General features: G+C 41.0%; 2 protein-coding genes across 2 annotated transcripts in view; one reads left to right on the top strand and one right to left on the bottom strand.

Annotated features, from left to right (window-relative positions):
* The first annotated feature begins 2,493 nt into the window (after positions 1-2,493).
* Positions 2,494-5,818, top strand: pnp5a (purine nucleoside phosphorylase 5a). Its single transcript, XM_026162399.2, has 6 exons — positions 2,494-2,718; positions 3,184-3,353; positions 3,443-3,546; positions 3,642-3,817; positions 3,911-4,101; positions 4,995-5,818. Exons 1-6 carry the CDS (start codon positions 2,696-2,698, stop codon positions 5,216-5,218), a joined length of 888 nt encoding a protein of 295 aa, XP_026018184.1. The 5' UTR covers positions 2,494-2,695; the 3' UTR covers positions 5,219-5,818.
* A 527-nt stretch (positions 5,819-6,345) lies between these two features.
* Positions 6,346-25,432, bottom strand: part of capn1 (calpain 1) — a 31,745-nt gene continuing 12,658 nt past the window's right edge. The window contains exons 5-22 of the mRNA XM_026162394.2: positions 17,827-17,960; positions 16,386-16,554; positions 15,035-15,118; positions 14,364-14,449; positions 14,125-14,199; positions 13,212-13,372; positions 12,524-12,684; positions 12,423-12,434; positions 12,111-12,322; positions 9,524-9,563; positions 9,358-9,423; positions 9,203-9,260; positions 9,033-9,097; positions 8,855-8,923; positions 8,668-8,746; positions 8,387-8,503; positions 8,142-8,200; positions 6,346-7,976 (exon numbers count right to left, since the gene is read on the bottom strand). Coding sequence (XP_026018179.2) covers positions 7,950-7,976; positions 8,142-8,200; positions 8,387-8,503; positions 8,668-8,746; positions 8,855-8,923; positions 9,033-9,097; positions 9,203-9,260; positions 9,358-9,423; positions 9,524-9,563; positions 12,111-12,322; positions 12,423-12,434; positions 12,524-12,684; positions 13,212-13,372; positions 14,125-14,199; positions 14,364-14,449; positions 15,035-15,118; positions 16,386-16,554; positions 17,827-17,960 — 1,674 coding nt within the window. The 3' untranslated portion in view covers positions 6,346-7,949. The remainder of the gene's footprint in view (positions 7,977-8,141; positions 8,201-8,386; positions 8,504-8,667; positions 8,747-8,854; positions 8,924-9,032; positions 9,098-9,202; positions 9,261-9,357; positions 9,424-9,523; positions 9,564-12,110; positions 12,323-12,422; positions 12,435-12,523; positions 12,685-13,211; positions 13,373-14,124; positions 14,200-14,363; positions 14,450-15,034; positions 15,119-16,385; positions 16,555-17,826; positions 17,961-25,432) is intronic.

The raw sequence follows: 25,432 nt of genomic DNA, 5'->3' as shown, positions 1-25,432 counted from the left end.
CTGTTTTGCTTCACCTAGTTGGGTGATCTATTGAGGTGACCTAACAAAAGGTGTGAGTGGGGATTGAGGCGTCTGAGAAAGGATCTCAATACTGCATCATAGGTGGCTGACAATTGGTGTCATAGACCACCCTCTTTGTTCGAAGACAGTCGTTCACAGCAGACATAGACGGCCTCTTTTAAGAAACTTGAATAAGCCCAGCCTTACTCTTTTTTGCAAGAAGCTAAAAACAATCGACAACAAGTGAACAGGCCTGATCTTCCAATCACTGGTGAAGTTGTGAAAGTAGCTCCAGCCTTTTCATTTGTGGTTCCAACTTTTGCCCTGGGTATTTATAATCATTGTTGTCCTGCCTAAAACATCAAGCTTGGCACTAGCACCAGTGCTACATCAGTGAAAAACTGACACATCTTCTTTCATGACTCGCTCATTAATTTCTAAAAAGATCTCGAAACTAGTCAGATTTACTCTAAAAGAAGCTTAAATAATAATAATAATGATAATAATGATGATAACTAGAAATGGACTGGTTGTTACGTATCATCCTTCTACTCAGTCAAACCCTCAAAGCACTTTCAACTGCAAGTTTCATATCTCCAATCACACACACTGGAACAACAAGTGCTAATATTCACACACACACGGATTATGCCCAAGGATACATTAGCATGAAGTCTGGAGGGGTCAGGAATCAGTCCACCGGTCTTCCGATTGGTAGAGGACCCGCTCTACCACCTGAGCCAAAGCCTCCCATACAATTTTAAATAAATTAACCAGATTTAGTTGTTATGTGCTTAAAAATGCTGTGTGAATGTTAAAGTAAGTAATAAATACTAAGTTGACTGGTCATGCTGGTTAATGAGTTCTCCTACTTTTACATTATAGTTTAATGGAGTTCAACTTTACATACTTTAACTTATAAATAGAATTACTTTTCAGCTTTCACCACCATGACATTGCTTATCTCCTTTTACAACATAATCACATCTGTATCGCCCCAGTTTGGAAACAAATCTATTGACCTGTTTTGACCGTGGTTTACTGTGTTGATCCACATCGATTACTGGACATTCAGTCCAAGTGACATGCTTTTAATAACTTTTCTTATTTACAATACAGGCACACTCTAAACAGGATGTGTTGTCTACTTGTATGTGTGCCAAAACATTTTAGTGATAAATGCATAATGATAAATGGTGATGCAATCCATTTTTAAGCAATGCACAGTTAGAGAGAACGCTGAATTGAAACTAGTTGTTTTTTGTTTCCAAACTTATTTATTAAACAAGGCTGTAGAGTTATTTGGTAGTTTCTGATACTCAGAGCAAACACAGGTCACATGATTTTTCATCAAAGCAAATAAATTATAATATAATAGAATTTATTATAAAATAAAAGACTCAACTTGAAGTAAAGTAATATTAGTGTAATACATTTACAAAAAAATCAGACAAAAAAATTGTCTCTATCTAAACATTCAGCATATCTGCTGCTGAACCAAAGTGTGCTTTTTATACTGTTTTGTTGTAAATATGTCTGCATACCATTGTACATACTTGTGCTGTATATACTATATATAATGTTGAGCCCTCATTCTGGATATATAGCAACAAGTTATCCATTTCTTATTTATTCCAACATCTATGCACCGCTGCACACATAAATATACTGTACATGTTGTCTGTTTGTCTCTGTTGGTAGATTGTGAGGAAAAAATTGAGTTAGACAATAAAAGTGATGTTAGTCAGATTATCATGTTCACATCATCTGAATGTTGGATATAATCTAACTAAATGTCTTTATACATACATCTGTGACCATAACTGTACCACATTTTAAAATTGCCGATGGTGTGAAATCACTATGCAACATAACTAAAGTAGCTACTGTCATTGTCTGTAAAGAAGTAAAAGTTTACATTTTCCTTCTAAAGAGGAGAAAATGTATATTATAAGCCCAACATTATAGAAACAAATGACTACATACTGCACATACTGCAGTTGACAGTAGGATGTATTGGTTGAAAACTTGCGTCACACAATAACACACAGTACTCGCAGACTGATGACGAGAACAAGTGGACCACAAACACGTGATGTTCAAAAACACGCTGTGTGTCCGAAACCACAACATCTTTTGTTTTTAATCGGTGAGAGTAACAGAGACACAGATCGATAAAGACTGAATGGATACTTTAACTTATAAATAGAATTACTTGGATCAGTGGATCTCGAAACATCATAGATTGTTTATGTGAACATAACATGAAAAGTTATGAGTGGGCTGGAGTGGGAAATGTCGTGAAAACTCTTATATCCAGCTCCACCTGTAGTACAGGATGTTCCGTGGGTGTGTATTTCTCTGTGGCATACCGGTCTGAAGGTGTGTCCGCTCAGCCAATGAAACTGCAGCAGGTACATGCGTCAGCAGAGGAGGGGGTGGGAGGGGGGAGTCACCGGTCCTATGATAAAGTCTGCAGCTGCCCCTCTTTCCACAGAAGTGAGAGAGAGGAGCTGAATACTTCACGGGACTCTAAAAGAGAAGAAGAACTCAACAGAAGACTTCTTCCACCTTCTCTTTGATATTTTTATACGCCTTAAAAACTTTTTTTATTTTCAGACTTAAAACTTTAAGTCTGTATTTACACCTACATTTTTTTTTCTTACATTCTCAGACGCTTCATTTATCTTCCGAAATGTTTCCAGAGGAAAACAGCTGGTGAGTAGATTTCTAATATTTTAATTACTTTTTCTCGTTCAGTGTTGCTCAGCACGTGGCTCTTTCACGGCCGGCTTTGGATAGCGTGAAAAAATAGACTGGACTGAGGGGATGCAAAAAATAATATGCGCATGCGCTCTTGTTCGCGGTGGAGTGTCGAGAAATGATTCATTCCAAGAGGAGTGACGCGTCTAATTACATAATGAAGCGCGTTTCACAATTGAGTGGAAGTAAAGAGTTTGAAATGTTCTAATGTTGTAAAAATCAGTCAATAAAATTGATATTGGACTTGTGAAGTGAAGGTCACATTTTTGGTCACCATGGTTACTTTCGATCTTCCTGTGTGAACCAAATTCATAAAAATGTGCTTCTGCATCATATCAAGCCATAAAATTAGCGTGTTCATGTGTGCTGGACTGTCACGGTGATCTGCCTGACCTCTGCCCTTTTGTTAATGTCATCCAGCTACAGCTACGAGGAATGCAAGGCCACTGCTGATTGGCTGCTCGCCCAGACAGACACCCGACCCACTGTGGGCATTGTGTGCGGCTCAGGGCTCGGAGGGCTCGCTGACCTGTTAAAGGACCAGGTGGCCTTCAACTACAAAGACATCCCCAACTTTCCGCAGAGCACAGGTGAGCTACACCTACTACACCGACACTTTACCATGGTCAGCTGAGCAGCTCCTGCTGATGTTCACTGTTATATTTTTGAATTCCCACAGTGCACGGACATGCCGGGAAGCTGGTGTTTGGACACTTAAAAGGAAGGCCGTGCGTTTGCATGCAGGGACGTTTCCACCTGTATGAGGGCTACTCAATACAGAAGGTATGTGTGTGTTTGCAAAAAAAATATCCCGTAATTTTCAGCAAGATCCCCCCAAAATATTATTCATTTATATTCTGTGATGTTCTTTTTTCCAGATTACATTGCCTATGCGCATCTTCAAGATGCTCGGTGTTGAGACGGTGATGCTGACCAATGCAGCTGGAGGCCTCAACCATGACTTTAAAATGGGAGACATCATGATCATCAAAGACCACCTCAACCTGCCCGGCTTTGCTGGCATCAATCCTCTGAACGGACCCAACGATGAGCGGTGAGACGTGTTCTCGTACAGCCATAAAAAGCAGACATTTAAACCTCCTATAAGCTTAACCTAATCTTCTTCCTGTCTTCCTTCGTCTGTCAGGTTTGGCGTACGTTTCCAATGCATGTCCGATGCATACGACAGAGAGCTGCAGCAGCTGGCCATGGACGTGGGACAGGATCTGGGCTATGGAGATTTCCTAAAGGAGGGAGTGTACTGTGTGCTGGGCGGGCCAACATTTGAGACAATCGCAGAGGGTCGCATGCTGCATAGACTTGGCGCTGATGCTGTCGGTGAGCTGATTGTTTTGTTGATCTGAGTAAATGTAACGAATGAATGTAAAGTCCCAAAACTTTAATCAGATCAGAATCTACACATCTGGATTTTTAAGACGTGTCAATCAGAATCAGAATACTTTATTGATCCCTAGGGGAAATTATTTTTCGTTACAGTGCTCCATTATAAACAAACATTAACAGAGACAGACAATACACTAACTAAGAATAGCACAATAACAAGGACTATCAATTAGATTTATCAGCTGATGGCGATAACAGGACTTGATCAATTCAAACCACGTGGTACCACAAAAACCAGCCACAGCGTCCTGTCTGATATTAACCTAATCATCAAGTTGATGCCCACAAAGCACGTGGAGTTTATCAAAAGAGCACTGTATCAAATGCCATCATGCTGTTTTTAATTTTATTCCAAGAAATGACAGTTCAGTAGAAATGCTTGAAGTCCTTTTGCTGCAGTGACTTTGAAAACGTGTGATTTGCCCCGGGCTGCCCAAACCTCAACTTGAAGCTTTACCTTTGAGGAGCAAAAACACGTGAAAAACATAAATTTAAGTTTCCTAAAGTGAGTCTTCTTTGTATGCATGCATACTGAGACTTCTCATGAAATTAAAGCAGTAAAACTTATTAGAAGCCTCTAAATTAGCTTAAGCGAAGTTGGTTTCAGCAGTATTAGATCTGCAGTTCTTCTTCTTTTGATAACACTATAAATCCCAGGCTTCTCAACATTACAGGACATAGTTCCCAAGCCAATTAGAAACAAGGAAAACATCTCTTTTGTGTTATTTGCATTTTTACATCCTTTCTTGTGTGTACTGGCTGGTTTATGGCTACTCTATTCTTTCTATTAGAGTTGTTTATATTTGTCTCGATCTTTTCCTCTCCAGGCATGAGCACAGCCCATGAGGTGATCGTCGCTCGGCACTGTGGCATGCGCGTCTTCGCCCTCTCCCTGATCACCAACCAGGTTGTGATGAACTACGACAGCGAAGAGAGGGCCAATCACGAGGAGGTCCTCCAGGTGGGCAGGCAGCGGGCGGCGCAGCTGGAGAGGCTCGTTTCCACCATGGTGACCAAAATTGTGCACAACAACGACGGCCTAAGAGACTAACAGCCGTGTTTAGGCCTCTGGGATATTTTATGTGGTCATGTTCTACATTGAAGAAAATCCCACTCAGTTGAGCTGATTTTAGCCTGAGGTCAAATGGTGAAAGCATTATAGTTACCTGAAGAATCTCACTTGGACACACAGACACAGAATCTTTGAAAACGTACTCAACTGTTCTCGTATTTCATGTCACTGCGCACAAAAGGTTACACATTCCCCTGCTGAGCAGCTCCAGAAGAAAGTTGTTCAGTTCTTTTTATATAATTTTAAACAAAGTGTTATTTTTTTCCCTTATCTTACAATATAGAATCCCCTTTGTAAATGTCTGCAATTTAACTTAAAAAGAGCCAAAATCTGCTGTAAAAGTCTTAATTTTATAAGGTTGTAAAGATGTGTACATTAACTGAACTTATATTGTATGTAATGTATTTGAGTGTACCTGTTTTTGTGGGATGTTATTGTTAAATGTACTATTTATTACTATATCAAGTTTGTGTATTTCCCCCCTATCATGATCACACCCATTTCCACAGTTTTATTTGCAGCCTTTTTTTTTTCCTGTGGACTGTGCAAGACCAATAAAACTTAGACATTAACTCAAAACCTCTCCATGTTTATTTCCCAAGTTTATATAGAAGAAGTGATATAGAGAAAGCTACACAGTAAACCAGCGCATTGCATAATGAAGGGTTTGGTTCACAAAGGGACCCAAAAAAAGTTATTACTGTAAACATTACACAGTTTTACACAAACATCACTTAACATTAAAGAAGACAAGAATGTCAGAGTATCTTAAAAACGTGAGGGTTTGGCAGTACTTCTCAAAGAAAAGTGCTTAAAAATAAAAAAAAGGCAAAAATTTGTAAGTTTTTGGCAGAACAAAAGAAACTGTCATTTAAAAACTGTGGCACATTACATGTAGATGCTCCAGACAGCATCGTGTAACTCTGAAATACCTCGGATAAAACTCTTGCTTTCCTGACGGGACAGAAATGAGACAGTCATACAATATATCACATTTCACACAGCATGCATACAAACATATCCACCCATCCCCGTTTACCCTTACCCGAAACTTTGACATATTGCTCCCTTCAAAAGGGAAGACTCAAACAGCGTTGACACATCCCTTTTTATTACCACTTTAAAGTCCAGTTTATTTCATACTTTATAAAACAAGAAAACAAAAACAGAGCCATGCATAAAGATAAGCTTGTATATATTAGAAGAAAACATTCACAATGATCCAGCACCTCACCATTGTCTCTGCAAAATCTGAACGGGCCCTTTATGCTGAGGTGAAAGCAAAGTTTGGCACAGGATGTAAGAGGCCAGCAGTGATGCTACAGTACAAACTACTAATAGATTTATAACGCACAGTCATCTATGCCAGCCAGCACACTAAGCAACTCTCCACTTCGACTGCATCCAGCACTGGGTTTTCTAAAGATTGTCTTCAAATGTAAGCAGCTGATTTAAGCAGTCGCCATTTGAATTTGGCCACAGAGGTATTTATGGATGCTACCGAAACCCCAACATGCAACAAAGCTCAAACACAAATGGAGTCAAACCTCTCTCACGTCAAAGGGGCGGAAAAACCTCTGAAGATTAGGTGGTAAATATTTAATTATAACGTTATTAAGTTAGAGTGAAGTGATTAGAAAATAACAAACAAGCTATACTAAAGATGGAAGTCTGGCTAATGTATTAATAACCACATTCATACTATATCAGAATTATTAAAAACCCAACCAATTTATCTGTGGGCCAATATTATCGACTGATAACAACTACTTGCCAGTCTATCGTTATCAGCATTTATAAAGACAGACAATGAAAATTTTTAAAAGCACCCTTCAACCATCTTATGACTGTGATGTTGCGTAAGTTTGTCCAGTGAAGGGCATCCTGAAATTTCCCTGTTGGCAACACGTGATTGAAACCCCAAAAACACAACAGCTAGCTGATTGTGAGATTACATTCTTCTTCAATGTAATTGAGCAAATAAATAACTTCACATAATTTATTTTAATTTTTAAAGTTGATGGCAAGAAACCCTACAAACAAAATCTGGTCGGGGTAACGCTGTATCAGCCTTATGTCTGCTTAATGTTTCAAATTGTGTAATGCTAGCAAAACAACGTAGGCCTGGACCATGTCACATTTAAGACATTACACTTGGTAATGTAACATATAAACACTACTTTGGCTTTGGTATCATGTCATAGTTACCTTAGTAAAATACACTGTAAAGTTTCTGTGGGCTTTGAGTGACATACAATTTTGGCACTTCATCATGTGTTTAGTAACTTTCTATAAAGCTAGCTTTAGCATGTAGCCTACACAGTTAACTTTACGAAAAGGTAAAGCTAGCTTGTAAACTAAATTTTGTACGTTAACAAGTTCTGGTCCAGTTAAAAAAAGAAAAGAAAAATACAAGTATGTCTCCACACCCTCAGATTTAATCAGGTGTTTTCTTTCAGACCCCAGAGCAGCCAGTTTTATCACAGAGTTGACCGAAGTGGAGAAGCGGGCGTCTTTCAGTTGGCGAGACAGGCGACACATTTTCAGTACAGGCACTGTAATCAAGATTTTACAGGTTTTTAAGCATCAGAGGACCTCAGCAATGCGCAGCATAGAGGGTGAGGAAGAACTGAAGGGAAAAAGGCACTTCTGAAACCACATAACAGACCAAGAGCTGCAGTGCAAAATTTACAGAGGAGTCCACTCATCTTTAGGCAAACATAGTCAGGGTGATCCACTGCAGAACAAAGAGAGTGTTGGGATTAATGAATGAAAACTCTTAATAAATCACAGAGAGTGAATGGAGAAAAACAAGCTGTTTCAGCACAGATGTGGATGAATCCTTATAAAAAAAAGCTCAAGCTTTTGTTTATACAACAGCATTTGTGATGGGAATTTATACCTGGACGAAGTTTAGAGATATCTGACCGTCTCCATCAGTGTCCAGGTTCTTAAAGGTTTCTGCAGTAAGAGAAACAAAAAAGATCATTTGACTCAGAACAGAAGTATTTTAGCTTCTGTTAAGCTTTGCAGCCATTCACTGTATGTTTGGGTTTTTTTTTTTTTTACAGCAAAGCAGGATCAAGTTGCACAAGCAGTTAGACTGTCCCTTGTGAACCAGTGAAAAACTGCAATAGTGTCACTCACTGAACATTGTCTCCAGTCTGACCAAACAGGTGACAAAGTTGTCAAAGTCGACAGCCATGTCTGCCTCTGTGTATCGCAGGATGATCAGCTGGAACAGGTGGTTAGTCAACTTGAAACCTGAAGGAAGCAAAGCAAGAAAACTCATACAACAATGTGAAAAAATGTCAGCGAAGGTGCTCCACCTACAACTCAGAAAAAATGCTTTCTGCATATACTGCTGGGACTTAAAAGTGCTTTTGTGATTTTTTTTTTTTTGCACTTTAATATTAAAAAAATAATACCTGCAGATTCAAGAGCCATTCTCATCTCGTAGGAGCTCATGGTGCCCGATTTGTCCACGTCAAACTGCCTGAATACAGTCTAGATACGGGGAGGGGGGGACAAGAGACCACCAGTTTGAATAACAAAATGGAAACACCAGTGCACCAGCTATTCACTGTTAACTCAGTCATGCAATTTAACTCTCACCAGGTATCGTTTAATCTTTTCCCAGAGTACGTGAAACTCTGTCAGGCCCAACTTCCCAGTGCCATCAGTCTGAGTGAAGACGCTAAGGAACATTTCGTGGTCAGAGAGACATTAACATGATGAGATCCAGAAACAAAAGAAACAGGAAGCAGATATTTCAACTTCACATCAAGGATACATCCATGAGGTTAATCATGCTGCGACAAGCTTCTTGTGAGAAGCCATCTGTCTTCAGGTCTTTATCTGTGGACGGCAGGAAGTGAAGTGAAAAGAGGGAAGAATACACATCTGTTTTAAATATTGAAGTCTAAACTATGTTAGAAACATTTCATAATGGCAGTGCTTTACGTTTGCTGATGATCCTGTTTAATATGGTTTGCAGCTCTGTGACACTGATCTCCATGTCCTGTGGGCACAAACAGATGTGCGTTATATTAAATGTGACTGCGCAGGTGCCTTGGACTACTATTGCTATCTCCTACAAGTTTTGAGAGCGTGCTTACTGCTCCTGCCAGCTGCCTGAAGAGATTCTTGAAGCTTGGGTCAATCTGACTCTCATGTAGCTGAACCTGAAACACAAAAAACAGATGTGTTCACTACACGCTTTTTTCCCCACCTCCTTTCGCACAATATGGCCAGATGTGGTCACATGGGGTCACTTCTTCTCACCTCTGCTGGAATATCTGCTTTAACTTCATCATCGAGCTCCCTGATGGAGAAACAAGACAACAGCTGAAGTCAGATTTAGACTTCAGTTTCAGTTTTGTTTATATAGTTCCCAATCACAACAACAATTTCATCAAGATGCTCCTTATTGTAAGGTAGACACTACACTAATACGTACAGAGAAAAACACAATTATCATGTGAACTCCCTTTTGACAGGATGTTAGCACATGTATGTTTAGCTTTTGAGTACCTATACACTGGCATTGTCTAAGGAGCTTGGAAAGAAAAGCGTCTGGACTTGTTTAAGTTGCATGAAGACGTTTCGCCTCTCATCCGAGAAGCTTCTTCAGTTCTAAGGTCAAATGGTGGAGAGTCCCAGATTTAAACCCCGTGGGAGTTTCCCCCCACAGAGGGACAAAGGACCCCTGATGATCCTCTACCTAATCACATCATTCACCCTTACCTGAATATTGTATATTGTATATTGCATAGCTTTCTTGTTAAATTGTATTGTATTTATTTAAATTTTTACTTTTTAATTTCTTTTATTTGCATTTTTTAATCACTCTCTTATATTTAAATGTTCATTTGCTATTTCATCTAGGGTTTGAGAGTAACGAAATTTCTATTCTCTGTATGTCCTGTACATGTGGCAGAATTGACAAATAAAGTTGACTTTGACTTTGACATGAGCCGAGGTGTGAAAATGGGTGTGGGTCACAATCAGCCAGGGTTTCAGTGAGCTCATTGTGAAACCTGGCCCCACCCTATCATGTGATTTCCTGAGGTCAGATGGCCCAGGATGTGAGTGGGCGTTAAGGCGTCTGGGAAGGGATCTCAAAACTGGATTATAGATGGCGGAGAGTTGGTGTCGTAAACCCCCGCCTCTGTTCAAAGATGGTCGCTCACAGTGGACATAGATGGCTTCTTTCACTCCTCTTTCAAACCATCTGTCCTCTCTGTCCAAAATGTGAACATTGGCATCCTCGAAAGAGTGTCCTTTATCCTTAAGATGCAGATGGACTGCTGAGTCTTGTCCTGTGGAGGTGGCTCTTCTGTGTTGTGCCATGCGCTTGTGAAGTGGCTGTTTGGTCTCTCCAATGTAGAGGTCTGGGCATTCCTCGCTGCACTGTACAGCATACACCACATTGTTAAGTTTGTGTTTTGGAGTTTTGTCTTTGGGATGAACCAGTTTCTGTCAGAGTGTGTTGCTGGGTCTGAAATGCACTGGAGTGAAGTGGAATCCTTCACTGCGCACATTAACGCTGTGGATAAAAACATCAAGTTCACCAGGGAAGACACAAAGGATAACTGTTTGCCTTTCCTGGACTGCGCTGTGCACATTGAAGAGAAGGGCAACCTCAACATCGAAGTTTACCGGAAGCCCACACACACGGACCAGTACTTCCTCTTTGACTCCCATCACCTTCTGGAACACAAACTTAGAGTAATCAGGACCCTACACCACCGGGCTGAACATGTTCCCTCTAAGCCTGAAGGGAAAAAGAAGGAACACCCACATCTAAAGGAAGCACTCAAAACGTGCGGCTATCCTAAATGGGCGTTCTTAAAGTCAGCAAAGAGGCACAGAAAAGAAGACCAGACACCAGCGAGGGAGGACAGACGCAACAACATTGTCATCCCCTATGTAGCCGGTGTATCAGAAAAACTCAGGAGGGTTTTCTCCAAGCATGACATCCCGGTGCATTTCAGACCCAGCAACACGCTCAGACAAAAACTGGTTCACCCGAAAGACAAAACTCCAAAACACAAACTTAACAATGTGGTGTATGCTGTACAGTGCAGCGAGGAATGCCCAGACCTCTACATCTACAAACTGGATTATAGATGGCAGACAGTTGGTGTTGTAAACCACCGCCTCTGTTCAAAGATGGTCGCCCACAGTGGACGTAAACCCAAGCTGATTGTGACCCATACCCATTTTCACACCTCGGCTCATGTGATTAGGTAGAGGATCATCAGGGGTCCTTTGTCCCTCTTTGGGGGGAAACTCCCACTTTGTTTAAATCTGGGACTCTCCACCATTTGACCTTAGAACTGAAGAAGCTTCTCGGATGAGAGGTGAAACGTCTTCAAGCAACTTAAAGAAGTCCAGACGCTTTTCTTTCCAAGCTCCTTAGACTACGATGACCTGGATGACTGAGAACCTTCACAGACATACACTAGCATTATATTTATATAAACAAAAATTGGATGCAATAATTTTAGCCTGTACATATACCGAAAGTATATGTACAGCCTGTAATAGTCACACATACATCACCAATAATTTCCCTTAGCAAGCTTGACCTTAACCAAGCTTCTGGCATAATCCTGGCTGGATATTAGGCAACTCCTCTTGGCGGAGTTTCTTTAAACTGAGAGTTTTGAATAAGGTCGAGGTTGGGGCTTTGGGAAGGCAATTCCAGATGCGTCATCACTAATGAAGTTAATAGGCCTGTCTTGTGAACTTATAAGGCGTTGTGAAACCTTTTTTGTATATAATGCTGTATATACAGTCTAAATCCCAACATGACTGTCACAGCAAACATGTCTTCTACACTTCCTGCAAGCCGGTGGCTACTTACTCAGAGCCTGCAGGCTTCTCAGAGAACACCCTGAGGACGAAGTCGCCGTCTTTGTTTGGCTCAAAGGTGGAGGGGACGATTATGTACTCCCCTTTCGGCAGCTTCAAACGTGAGCTAACCTCCCTCAAGTTGATGAAGGTTTCTGATCGAGCGCTGGAGGCATGAGAGAGGAAAAAGTCTCGCTTCAGGTGGACCCCTGAACTCCCCTTGAACTGAGAGGGCCATTAACAGAGGTAGCATTATGTTTTTATTCTATTCTCTGTTTTATATATATATATATATATATATATGGAAAGTAGAAAAACCTCATACCTCATCTGGAACCTGCAAAGATAGCAGAGATGGAACATGATTATAATCAGTGTTGTAGGAAAGAAAGAAAAGAAAGAAAGAAATCTACTTTTTTTGCTAACCTCGTACAGAGCAAAACCGATGGTCTCCATGTCTTGGCCCTCTTGCCGTTTCTTCCTGCGGTCCTTTTGCATGAGGGCAACCACAAAGCTGCAGTCTGGATTGCCCTGCATGTCTGGGTTCTGCAGCATGATCTTGAACTGAGGATTCAGCCAAAAACTTGCTGGAGACAAAAGATGAAAAAGTTAAAGTGTTTCCTTTTCAGGCTATAAACTGATGTTGAGTAACAAGGAACAAAGTGAGCTAATGTACAGCCTGCTCTGTCTTATTAAACACTGAATGACATTTCTGTGAAAGATAATCACAATTAAAAACAAATTAACAAGATACATCACATGTGAAGAGACAATAACCACATAACCCTTAACACCTATTTATACTGCAGTAAATCCTGAAAACAGTCCCATTTTCTGCATGTCCTGGTAGAGAATCTCCAAAACCTTTTAAAAGACAATACATTGTTTCATTGCTTAAATAGAAGTCACTGGTTCACATTCCTTCAGGAAGTTAACCCAATCCCTTCCTCACTCAATCTTCCAACTTGCCTTTTTTGATTACAAAAATTCCTGAAGTAAAAATTGTATTAAGCAGAATTAAAACACCACGAGACACGAGTCTGGTGAGATGCAACAACTGTCCATGTCCTACCCTGCGATTTCCCCTTCTTCTCACTTGCACCACTAATCTTACCTGGGTAGTTCCTGCAGCCTCCGGCTGTGCTGCCTCTCCTCCACTCCCCCTGAAAAAGTGAGGAGCTCCATTTCTTCATCTGGCTGTTCTGCAGGGCGTCCGCCGTCAGGTTGCAGATCTCCAGACGAGAGAACTCACGCAGAAAATCAGTATATGACATCCTGGAAGATTCGATTTTATCGTTAGTTTTCAATCATTAAGTCCAAAGATGGAACCTCGTTTCAGTGCTGAAGAAAAACAGACAATTCAAACAACTTCAGTACTGTGCAAAAGTCTTGAGTCACCCCTCATTTCTTTATAGTTTGCTTCCAAAGAGGAAGACTTTGTCATCATTAAAGTGAGCATTAGCTCTCCTGGCTCTCTGCAGGTGTTTCAATGGGCTTCTTCATTCTCAGTTCAGCCCTTGTACTGGATTATTTTTCAGAGGAATATTAAGACACTTAACACTGACCTCGAAATCATTTAAGCATTAAAAAGGCGTGTAAGGGATGACTCAGTGTTATGTCTAGACATAAGAGACTGTCACAAAAAACCCCAAATTGTTCCCATTTCTTTAATGAATCTATAAAACATCTCAAGTATATCACTGTCTGACAGCACAAAATTATATTTTTGCACCTTATGAGCTGAAGACTTGCCATGTTTTAGCTGCGCAGTATATCCTGAAGGATTTGGGGGAAAATTTGAGATGTTTTTTTCCCCCATTGTAAGTATTTCCAAGCATGTTAGCACATATTTCAATAAATCAGTCAACCCATTTCCCATTTTCCTGGCAAAATTTGAAGACATGAGGACTGGTTTGAGACTTTTGCCCAGCACTTTACTTCTGGATGGACAGACAATCCACATTAGACCCACCACTCCAGTGACAAGTCTCAAATGTTTCACGCGCAAAACACTCGCGTACACTCACCAGAATTCACCATCCTCGCTGCGGTTTTGGAGACGACTTCTGGCAGACGGATCAACAGAGTCCCACTCTCTGGCGCTGAAAGTTTAAAATAAATAAATAAATAAATAAATAAATAAAAAATGATTAAACTGAAGTCCTGGACCCAGTAAAACAGCTGGAAAATTCCTTTCAGTGCCATCCAGGCTCAAAGGAAAACTTGGTGATTCTTAATTGCATAGAACAAAATAAAGAAATCATACTCATCACTCCAGGCTCCGGTCCATTCCACTTCTCCCCAGGGGTTCCTGATGCGAACCAGCTTTGTCATGTTTCCTCTGTACGACACCTACATGCAAAGAAACACACACACACATTCATGTTTTCCATCTGCTTCACTTGTTCTTCTTTTTAGTATCCTGCGCACATTTGTGTGACTTGGGTAACATGACAGAAGTCAAGTGCAATGTCTGATTTTGTATTAATGGTGTAACTCCAATGTTTTTCCGTACTGCAAAGGACGCTTGTGCTGTGCCCAAAACAAGAGCCAAAGAGAACAAATTCAACACAATTTCATTTACATTTCTTTATAATATGCTGTACGTATGGGTGAAGGGTAAAGGGAAAGCAAACATGAGGAATCTGTTTTGCCCGTGCAAAATAAATGCGCTGCCTCTCGTTGGTTAAACAAATGTCAAACAGATGCATTAAATACAGAAAATAAACACACACTGCCTAAGCCTGCTTTCTTTAGTTATAGTTGTTTGTGTGATGTGCATAGATGTATATACGTCTCTACGATGCAGTAAACAGCAGAGCTGAGCAGTCTGAATATCACTGGTATCGATACCAAACCTGATCAATACCCAGTTTCAAAATACTGAAAATCTGAAAGGAGTTTTATGTTGTGTTAAATAATTTTTGTAGACCTCACCTCTTCCACACCAGTCAGGGAGTAGGCATGTCCCTTCACCAGCTTTTTGAAGGTGACGGCCTCCATATCATTTGCACTGGTGATCTGAGAATGAGGCAACACAACAAAAAGAGTTAAACAAGAGTTAACCAGGGGTTTGTGACGTCTATAATTCACACAAGTGAAAGTTGACTCTGCTCATCTGGACGTGGCGTTTTCACTCATCCGTGTGGCTTCTTTAGTTTCAGCTGACTGCAGGTTTCCCCGACCTTAAACGGCACATTTGCATAATGACCCAAACTGGCACCACTGACTAACAACTGTGGGGCTGCGAGGTCAGTTTCATGATCGTTCATATGAGGAATGGCTGCAATCACAGCTTTGTAAAAAGGTGACTCTTTACCATGGATGAAGACAATCAGAATGACGGTAACAAAGACAGGAGATGTACGCGCGTACTTTTGCAGGTCGGTGAAATCAAACGATATAATTAGCAGTCACTCTCACAGCATGGCACATTCATTAAAAGCAAAAATCTCAAAGAATAAATCTACAGGGTAAATATAGAAGATTTTTCCTGTGTCATTTAAACCTAAGCACAGAAACACAAACAGACTCTGTTTATTCGTTCCTGTTCGTGTCAATCATTTACAATTTCATCATCTCTGGAAGAGAAAACGCATTTCCTTTTTAATTTTGCTCTTTGGACCCAAGTGAAACAGGGAGGCCTAAACAGGGAGGCCTGAACTGATTACAGAAGTTCAGTCCTCCCTGTCTGCAAACACAAGCTTTGCTAAAGTGTCCTTGACAGTTGCACTGACTTCCTGCCAGCTCCAGACCTTTCCCTGTCCTCACTGCGCCCTCCTGGTTTTCCATACACGGGCTTTGTTTACAGGACCCTCCTGAGCCCCAGTGGTGATACTGAGGAGAAGACTTTTCTGACTTTTAGCTGCTGGTCTCTGAACTGTAAGAGATATAGCAAAATCTCTCATATTATAAAATGAATTGTACACTGGAGGAAACTGGAATGTGTGACAGTAAATTTATGTAAGGATTGTTGTTAAAGTAAAAAAAAAAAAAAAAAAGCATTTTCTTACTATGAACCTTGGACTTGGAATAATTTACATGAATATAATATAAAAACATGCCTTCATCTACCAGTGAATTTAAAAGGATACTAAGGAACGCAGTGAAGGAGACTTGTGGATGTTTCTTCATAAGCAACTTTATGTTTTATTGTTTAGCGTCATCATTTATACTTTGTATTATGTTGTGCATTTTGTATTTGGTGTTGAAAAGAGTAAAAGAGTTTGATCCCAGTGGGAGTTCCTGGTAAAATAAAAGTAACAATAATGAATGTTGCAGTACTGACGTCAATCGAGCAGCCGAGAAGTGATCCTCTTTCAACAGCTCTGCGGATGATGCTGAAGAGGTCCGAGGGGGCTTTGTTCAGATCATACATCTCCGTCACACCTCCAGTAAAGTCTTCAAAACCCTCACATGTGCTGCCGCCTGACAGAGCCTCATAACAGCCATTCAACCTGCGTCACAGAGAAATAGAAATTAAATGGAGTCCCGCTACAAAATAAATAAATATACTGCATAGTTTAATATTAGAGTTGAGGATTAAACCCTAATATATGCAGAAACTTATTTCTATATTTTAAAGTGTCACTGCTTAACAATGTGCTAAAATACCATATATGGCTGCACAGGAACATGTGTAATCTTACTTTTACGTCACACTCATCCAGGAAGCTCTCTTAACTCGGAAGCCGTAAACTTATAGGAACAATGATGAGTTTCTCCTACACAGCCAGCCAAAATTTACAACCGGGGCCACAGCTGTCCACTCAAGCAGCTGTGTTTCTTCAGGCCCTCTTTAAGAGCTTCAAGTATTTCTCAATCATGCCGGCCACAAGTTTTTTGGCACCAGAAACACTCATTTCTGAAGTGCCGGGGACAATTAATGAAAACTGACCTCAATTGTGATCAGATTGTGTTTTGAACTAAAACCTGAGCAGACACAACTTCATGTCATGTGTGCATCACTGTAAGGTTAGCATAAACAAACAAACTAAAGGAAATACGACGGAACATTTGTTCTTTCGAGAATGCATCAGAATTGACTGAGTGTAAACGCAGGCTGCAAACAGCAGAAAGGCTCAATGACAGTGTAAGAAAAATAGATAAAAGTGAAACCATAACATGTCCAAGTGCAGACAACATAGGTTAACACACAGAATTTGGATCAATCCATAATTTACAGGTGATTACAACTTATCATTCAGCTACTTGTAACACATTTTACAATCTTTTTGCATCTTTCTTACATGCTCACGCTGCAGTATTGTTAGGTCTGTGTTTTTAGACTGTTGTTAGGTGGTTGCTATGCAACATCATGACATCCTAACCATTTTTTGTGAATATAAATGACATGGTATTGTCATAAAATTTGTAAGATACAACGCTTACTGCGTCATAAGGGCCTCTTGGTAGGTGGTTGCTAGGTAACATGATGACGTAACAATATTTGACATGCTAAAGACACTTCAGGGCCATAAGTTGCACCTTTATGCCAAGTTTGGTGTCTTAACTCATGACTGAGTAGAATCAAGTCAGACAGAGATCTGACGCATTCAATAAAACATATCTAATCATTGGATGCACAGATTCTCTTATTTATTTGAAGCATAAGAAGAATATGAAAGAGGCTGCTTTCCCTACAGGGACAAAATAATACACATTAAAGATCGGCGTTTGCTAAAGTTAAAGTTTTTTTCCTCAGGTGCCGTCCCCTGTACCACTCTTACTTGGCGTAGGCCTTTTCCATCAGAGCGCTCCAAAACTCAGTTCCATCTTTTGAGTGGACAAACAGAAGCTTCCCATCTCTCGCCGGCAGCCGATCGTCAATCACGACGTCCACCCACTCGCCAAACTGCCAGAACTGTGGAGAACAGAGCAGAGAACAGCGATACAGAGATGGTTTAACGTTCTGCTGAAGTTCTGGAGAACCTGGGCCCATTTTAAAACATTCAAGACCATAATTTCAAACTCTTTATCACCTTTATACGTGCATTTTTAATATGCTTGTATGAGAATTGGTTAGAGACATAAATTAGCATTGTTGTACTACTTGTTGGCCTCTGAATCCCAATGGCTCTCTCAAATCCCAGATCGCGCTATTATAATCTCCTTTGTGAAGTCTAACTAATACTAATTAATCTCTAATTACTAAGTTTCACTGAAATAGGATTTAGGATAGGATTACCAAAAAAGACAAACCTGACCAATCAGATGTGTCTTTCCAATTTATCACTACCAACACAGGAAGAAAATTGTCTCCAGCTATCTGGGTGATACGACAGCCTTCTTTGGTAACTCAACTGGATCATTTTAATCCTTCATTCATTTCTTTTACACTGAACAGCATCACCAGGAGTATTCACTTGTTCACATGCATATGAACTCTAGTTACATCCCATTTGTAACCCACAGGGTTTGATGTCGGCCCGCCGTTTACGGCTATAACAGCTTTGATTCTTTTAGGAAGGCTTTCCCCGAGCTTAAGTTTATGGGAGTTTTCATTCTTACAGAAGTGCATTGGTGAAGTCAGACACTGATGTTGGATGAGAAAGCCTGGCTCACAGTCTCTGTTCTAATTTATGCCAGAGGTGCTCTGTCGGGTTTGTCATTTGTCATTCTGTCATCCGTGTCTTCGTGGACATTGGTTTGTGCACTGGTGCTCAGTCATGCTGGAAAAAGAAGGGCTCAGCTCCAAACTGTTCACTCAAAGTTTTGGGTCATGAAATATCTCGAAACGTCTTGTTATGCTGAAGCACTGAGAGTACAACGCAGAGTATTCCATTCACTGGAACTAAAGGGCTGAGCCCTCTTGCAAAACAACCCCACACCATAATCCCCGCTACAACAAACTTTCTACAAAGCAGTCAGACAAGCTGTTCTCCCAGACTCATCCATCAGATTGCCACTCTCTTCTTTCTTTCATTCTCCACAGAGAACACGTGTCCACTGCTCTACAGTCCACTGGTGGCGTGCTTTACACCACTGCATCCGAAGCGTTGCATTGTTCTCTGTGATGTAAGGCTTTGACGCAGCTGCTCAGCCATGTAAACCTACTCTATGAAGCTCTCTGTGCTCTCGTCTCAAGCTAATTTAAAGGCCACATGAAGTTTGGAGATCTGTAGCGACTGAGCTGAAGAAAGTTGGTGACGTCTGCACACTTTGTGCCTCAGCACCCGCTGACCCCACTCTGATTTTACACAGTCAACCACTCCCAGTCTCCCAGTCGCTTACACTTTGTTATAATCCTACTAACATTTCACTGTGGGATATTTAGTAGTGAGGAAATGTCATGTCTGGACTTGTTGCACAGGTGGCATCCTGTCACGGTACCACTCTGGAATCCACTGAGCTCCTGAGAGCGAGTCATTCCTGTGCCAATCTTTGTAGAAGCAGTCTGCATGCTGAGGTGCTTGACTTTATACACCTGTGACCATTGAAGTGAGTTACGAGTGAGCGAATACTTTTGACAATGTAGTGTAGTTCCAGCACAAAGCATGAAACTCTTGAACTGCACAGATTTTACAGTTATTTCTAATTTCCAACCGTTCCCCTGTTTAATATCTTTGTAATACTAAGATTATAAAAGGCAACATTAACTGCAAGTCACACCACCACCCTAAATGTTCAGATGCTTTCCTAAACCAGTCCTGCAATCAGTTATTCACATTCACATGTTCTCTAACCAATCAGGCAGCCTGACACAAATGAGGGCTGGGTGAATTTCTGTGAAATGCTTCTGGATCAGATTCAAAAAACGATTTCCCTGAATTGTTGTTCTGCTTTTCACACATAAGATGTGACTGTGTTGTCCAGCAGGGGGCAGAAGAGACCAAGACAAAACAATGAAAAGTTGTACAAAAAGAGTTGAGGGTAAAAATGATCTGGAGCAGGGATTCATCTAAGAAAGATTTTAAAAAAAGAGTGGATCAGTTATTTAATTTTAGTTATTTTATGTAATTTTGCTTTCAGTCATTTTCTTCAACTTATTCATGTCAGGGTTGGAGGGGCGGCTGGACCAGGGTACACTCTGTACAGGGCTAACACAGAGACAGACAGGTACTCACACTCTAACTCAGACCTGATATAATTATCAAATAACTTAACCCCACTAACTGCATGTCTTTGCATGCTTTCCATGTGTCTGTGTGGGCTCTTTCCAGGTGCTCCGGCTTCCTCCCACGGGCCAAACTCCACACTGAAAGACACTGGCTAAATGATCCGATTCAAACCCAGGACCTTCTTGCTGTGAGGCAACAGTGCTAACCGCATTTTATTTAATAGGGACAACTTAGTTCAGGAAAAAATAGGAACATTTTGTTATGGGTACTTTTTCCTAAACCAGTCCTGTAATTGTCTGTTTGCATGACAAATTAGCTGCGAGTCGGGATCTCTAACCAAAGCAGGCGGTCTGATGCAAATCAGGGCAGGGCAAATTTCTCTGAAATGTTTTTTTTACAGAAGATTTAAAAAAGTCACACTGGATTGTTGTTGTGTTTTCCAGGAACAGGATGGAAAAGCTGCACAAAAAGAGAGTGGAGGACAAAAATGATGTGGCGCAGGGGCCGAGTTATAAGCCAGACAGGTTTAAGAAGGGTAAAAACAAGGCAGAATTTCTGCTGTTGAGTCTGTTGTTCCATAGAAACATAACCAAAATACATGAAACCCTGGAGTCATTCACATTAGTTTCCAGCAGAGAGAGCTGAGAGCACTCAGAGCAAATTCAACACAGCTGATGGGAATAAACCAAAACGCCTCAGCATGTGACTTACTGTAAGTCCACCTGGACACAATTCATGTCTTGTGATGCAACAATAAAATCTGTTCGCATGAAAGAGCGATCAGATAAGACATACATAAAGGTCATCCATCTACTTGAGCGTGTAAAAACTGGGTGAAAACTTTTTTTGTGTTTGAAACTGAAAGCCACACCCATCTGTAACATCCACTCCTTTGACTGTGCTCAACGTTCTGCCATCAAGGGGTAACTTACATCCAGGAAGTGTAACTACATAGTTATTAACTGAGCCACAAACATTTTCTCAGCTTTGGGCTCCTACACACATTACGCTGCTAACTTTGACACTTTGGCTTTGGGGAAGAGATACCAGACACAAAAAATCCAGACTGAAAGAGCTTCTTCCTCAAGGGACTGATTAAGTACATTGGCAAATTCACAATATTGCGATATCTGCACTCGTGAATAACCAAAACAAGCCACTGATGTCTGCACGCTACTTGCTGCCATAACAAGACAATGTTAGTGTATATATAGTGTTTTGGTGTGTATTTAACAGGAATGGATGGATTCACAACACGGTCGGCTGAAGTCGACACAAAGCATACACACACACACACCAACCAACCACACATATACAGGAAATACAGGGCTGCCTCTGGTAAACGTACAGGCCTGCACACATTTCTTCATTCTGCTTATTAAACCTGACATTGTTGAGGCTTTTTCTCACAGCTCTGTGGGAGAAACACCTCGTCTAACCGGGGGAAGCTAACCATTCCCACATCTGTGTCATGACTTGCAGCGACTCTGCCTTCACATTTGAGAAGCGCTTAACAAACTGTCAAAAGGTCCATGTGTAAAAAGCGAGCTATAAAAAGAGTATCATAAAGGATTCTGCCCTGCTTTCCTTTGTGGATGCCGACTTGTTTATAATTCATTCCCCCTCTCCTTTTGTCTCCCTGACTTTCTTCTTCATGCAGACTCCTTGTTCTCTCCACTTCTTAAACCAGTTAGGATTCCCACAACCAGCACACACATGATATCTTCTTTTTTTTTCCCCCAGTGACTCACTCAGATCTGGATAAATTGTCCTGAGGCTTAAAGTCACACACAAAGAAAAGAAATCCTACAAAGACTCAGCAGCACACAAAAGCAAAGAAGCAGTAGGAACATGCTTATATGCTAGCGGCAACGCAAACACAATCAAAAGAGGCTCATAGTAAAAAAATAACACAAGAGGCAAAAAACAATAGTGAAGCCGTGTGTATTTAACAAGCTGTTTAGCCATAATTCACTCACTCATACAACACATTCATTCATTTATGTTCCCTCAGAGCAGACGGAAGCATTAGCTCCTCTCACTGTAGCAGAGAGCAGCATCTATACATGAAATTTACTGCACACTGCAGTCAACAAAACACAAACGAACACAGAGTCTCTGGAAGTAATCAGCTAAACGATTCTTCATTCTATTCTTGGCTGACCTCACTGTAACTGAATCAGCAAACCCAAAAAAATCCAGTGTAAATTAGCTTAGCTCTGTGTGTGCCTGTGCGACTGCATTTATTGATCCTTTGATATGAAATGAGTCAGAGGAGCAGCCGGGAGATGTCATCCTTTTTGCCAATGGCATTTCAGAGCAGTGGGCCTTTACTCACACAGTGATAAAATCCTGAGAGTCGATTGATAAAAGTTCTGCTATTTGTGCGCGCAAACACGGTGCTGCATCTTTAATGACTGAGCTGTCCAGCTGACAGGGATCCAGGATGGATACTTTCACTGCGAGTGTATTTGTTGTACTTCACAACTCCAAGCATGTAATATGTGACTCTGTCGTGTGAGAGTGTGTCCGCTCTGCTCTCTGTCACACTTCCTCATTCCCTCCCCTTTCACTCTCTGCCTCTTTACCCTTCACTTGGCAGGCTCACAGTCTAGTTGGCAACGAGATCGTTGCCTGACAGAGCGCCCGCCAACACTAAAGTATATTAAGCACTTTATATCGCTAACTGAGCCAACTGCCAGAAACTTCAGGGTACAGTCATACTTAGCTATTGGGTTGTGTGTGAAGGTTAGTGCTAACTTTCACCTTTATAACAACTACAAAAATTGGTGAATTACTTTGGACCTCAACCCTTTAAAATAACTCTTAAAAGTTTTCATTAAATGTGCGGCAGGTTTGACTGTTGATGCTGACACAGCAGGCTCCGATCTGCACATTGCTCGAGAGTTATATTGGCCATATTGGATGGGACGTAAACAGCAGGCACAAGGATAAACCAATAATTTCCCCTAGTTTTCCACAATGGGTTGGTTAATTTCAAGAAGTTGCACATTGTTTTCAGGTGAAATTAGTTTCAAAGAAGGAGCTACAACAAAACCTTGTGATTGATTTGGTCACTGGCAGATTTCCATGGTTGCTTGTAGTTTGCATGGAGGACGCCAACATGTCAGCACTCACTCGCAAACTACTGGCTAAGTGGTAGTAAAACTTGAAAAAGTGTTACCTTAACAGGCAATAGCTAATGTTCACCTTCAAAATAAAAGTTTCGCCTGCCTCAGCAATCCAACCAACACATTTCAAAAGGCTCAACTTTTAAATTGAAGGCAAAAAGGACACGCTCCTAAAACCAAGGGGTTTTTGTCCTGTTTGTATTCAAATTCAGAGTTTCCAGAGCTCTGAGAACAGTTGACAAGTGCCTGCCGACAAGGGAATGTCGTCTATCCAAACTATGAGCACCCACAGCAATCTGCTAGCAACCAAATCAAGGGCGCTTTTGCCAAATGCTCTGGGAATACACGATTTTACCTACAAATCAGTTGCTGACTCAGGCCTTATTGCCTGGACCCTACAGAGCCATACATCCAAAATGACAAACAAGTCAACATCACATCGTTAGCAGCCGTATAACTGCAAAACCTCAACACATTTATTTCACATTTAGAGCAGGACACACTGTAGAGTTTTTCATTCTGCTTTGTCAGAACAACCAAACATCAGCTTGACAGGCTTCAATAGCACTGCTATACTTAATGAAATGCTAATACATGCCACTGAAGTGGGCTATATTAGCATTAAATCAAAGTGCAGTTGGGGCAAAACATTACAAATGAATTGATGTGATGACGAACTGCTGTCACTGGAGACTGCTTTATTATTGAAAACCATGCAGATAATAACACCATAATAACTAGCAGCATCTCTGTAAGTGCCAGTAAGCAAAAAAAAGAGGTGAAAAATCCACTCTAAAAGAATAAAGCGTGGATTTGCACACTCTAATCACATCTTCCCTCACTTCGGCTGTAAACGTACCACATTCAAATTGAAAGTGCAAAAATCATAAACCACTGCTTTAATACGACTCCCTATCTAGCGTTGGGCTGCATGTGCGTGTTGCTCACCTGCTCACTGGCCACAACATAAAAGGTAGCATTGTCAGGCCAACACCTGTGTCCCCGCCACAGCGCGCGCAGCAGCTACGTTGCTTGTGAGTGTTTGTTGTGTGCAAAGTTCAGCTGATAAGCCCCAGTCAGCTGCAAGAGGCTCACACCAAAGAAAACATTTGTATTTATGTTGCAAAGCAGAACTTGTTACACTGAGCTACGATGTGCACTCAACACATTTGACGGGGGATTGTCAACTTTACTTTTGTCTTGAAAGATTAGATTGTGCTTAAACTTGCAGTTTCTGATAAGCTGGCTTTTTGCCAGTTTGGAGAGCACGCTCAGATCTCCACTGGCAGGTGTGAGGTCAGTTACCTTGGGCGACTCAAGTGTGGACTGACAAACAAAAAGACAGGCTTATAGCAGCAACGCCGCCTTTTAACCTTCTATCTCTTCTCAGAAAATTAAGCTTTTGGATACTGTTGAAAGAAGAAGAACCTGAACGTCGGGCCTACAGCTGAATAGTCGTTAGGCATTTTTCAGAGAAACTTGTGCTGCTCAAGTTTTCTTGGCAAATACTGTGAAACTGACAACTCCCTGATACTCTTCCTACTGCGACTCCATTTCAAAACCAGAACACACCTTATGGCTGTAAGCAAGCTGCAGGTAATATCCCTGTCTGTCAGACGCAGACAAAGAATTAAATACAAGGAAACAGTAAGCCATATGACGTTAAAAAACAAGGACTGGGTTTACAGCGGACTTCCTCTAATCCACGTAAAGGCTCCTATAGATACATATACTCACTTAACCTTCTAGGACCTGGCGTCCACATATGTGCACAACACATTTTAGGTTGTCTAGACCAAAACACAAAATTTTGCTCTACAAGGGCCTGAAATCCACTTACGATGTTATACTGCACCTGTTCTATTGAAATATAAAGCGAATGTACTCATATGTGGATCTCATTTTTCTCAGAAGCAAAACTCAGGTTAAAAAAAGCAGTTCCCCACATGGACAAGCCAAATGCCTCCTGGTGAAAAGTTTTATGGTAAGACAAAACAAACATTCAACTATTTGGCCACAATGACGAGATGTGTTTGGACGAGTAAAGGTGAGGCTTTCACATCTAAGAACTCTGCACCGACTGGCAAGCACGGTGGCGGTAACATCATGTTCTGGGGCCATTATGCTGCCAGCGGTACTGGTAC

The sequence above is a fragment of the Astatotilapia calliptera genome, chromosome 3 (assembly GCF_964374335.1).
Source record: "Astatotilapia calliptera chromosome 3, fAstCal68.1, whole genome shotgun sequence".
Classification (NCBI taxonomy): Eukaryota; Metazoa; Chordata; class Actinopteri; order Cichliformes; family Cichlidae; genus Astatotilapia; species Astatotilapia calliptera.
Note: the sequence above shows the minus strand (reverse complement) of the source record. Positions and strands in the feature narration are given on the sequence as shown.

What these genes read in the sequence shown, in the direction of transcription:
- pnp5a (XM_026162399.2), top strand. Translation starts at nt 2,696, where the DNA reads ATGTTTCCAGAGGAAAACAGCTG. An exon ending in TTTCCAGAGGAAAACAGCTG is followed by an intron (nt 2,719 to 3,183) that starts GTGAGTAGATTT and finishes AATGTCATCCAG; the next exon opens with CTACAGCTACGAGGAATGCA. An exon ending in CAACTTTCCGCAGAGCACAG is followed by an intron (nt 3,354 to 3,442) that starts GTGAGCTACACC and finishes GAATTCCCACAG; the next exon opens with TGCACGGACATGCCGGGAAG.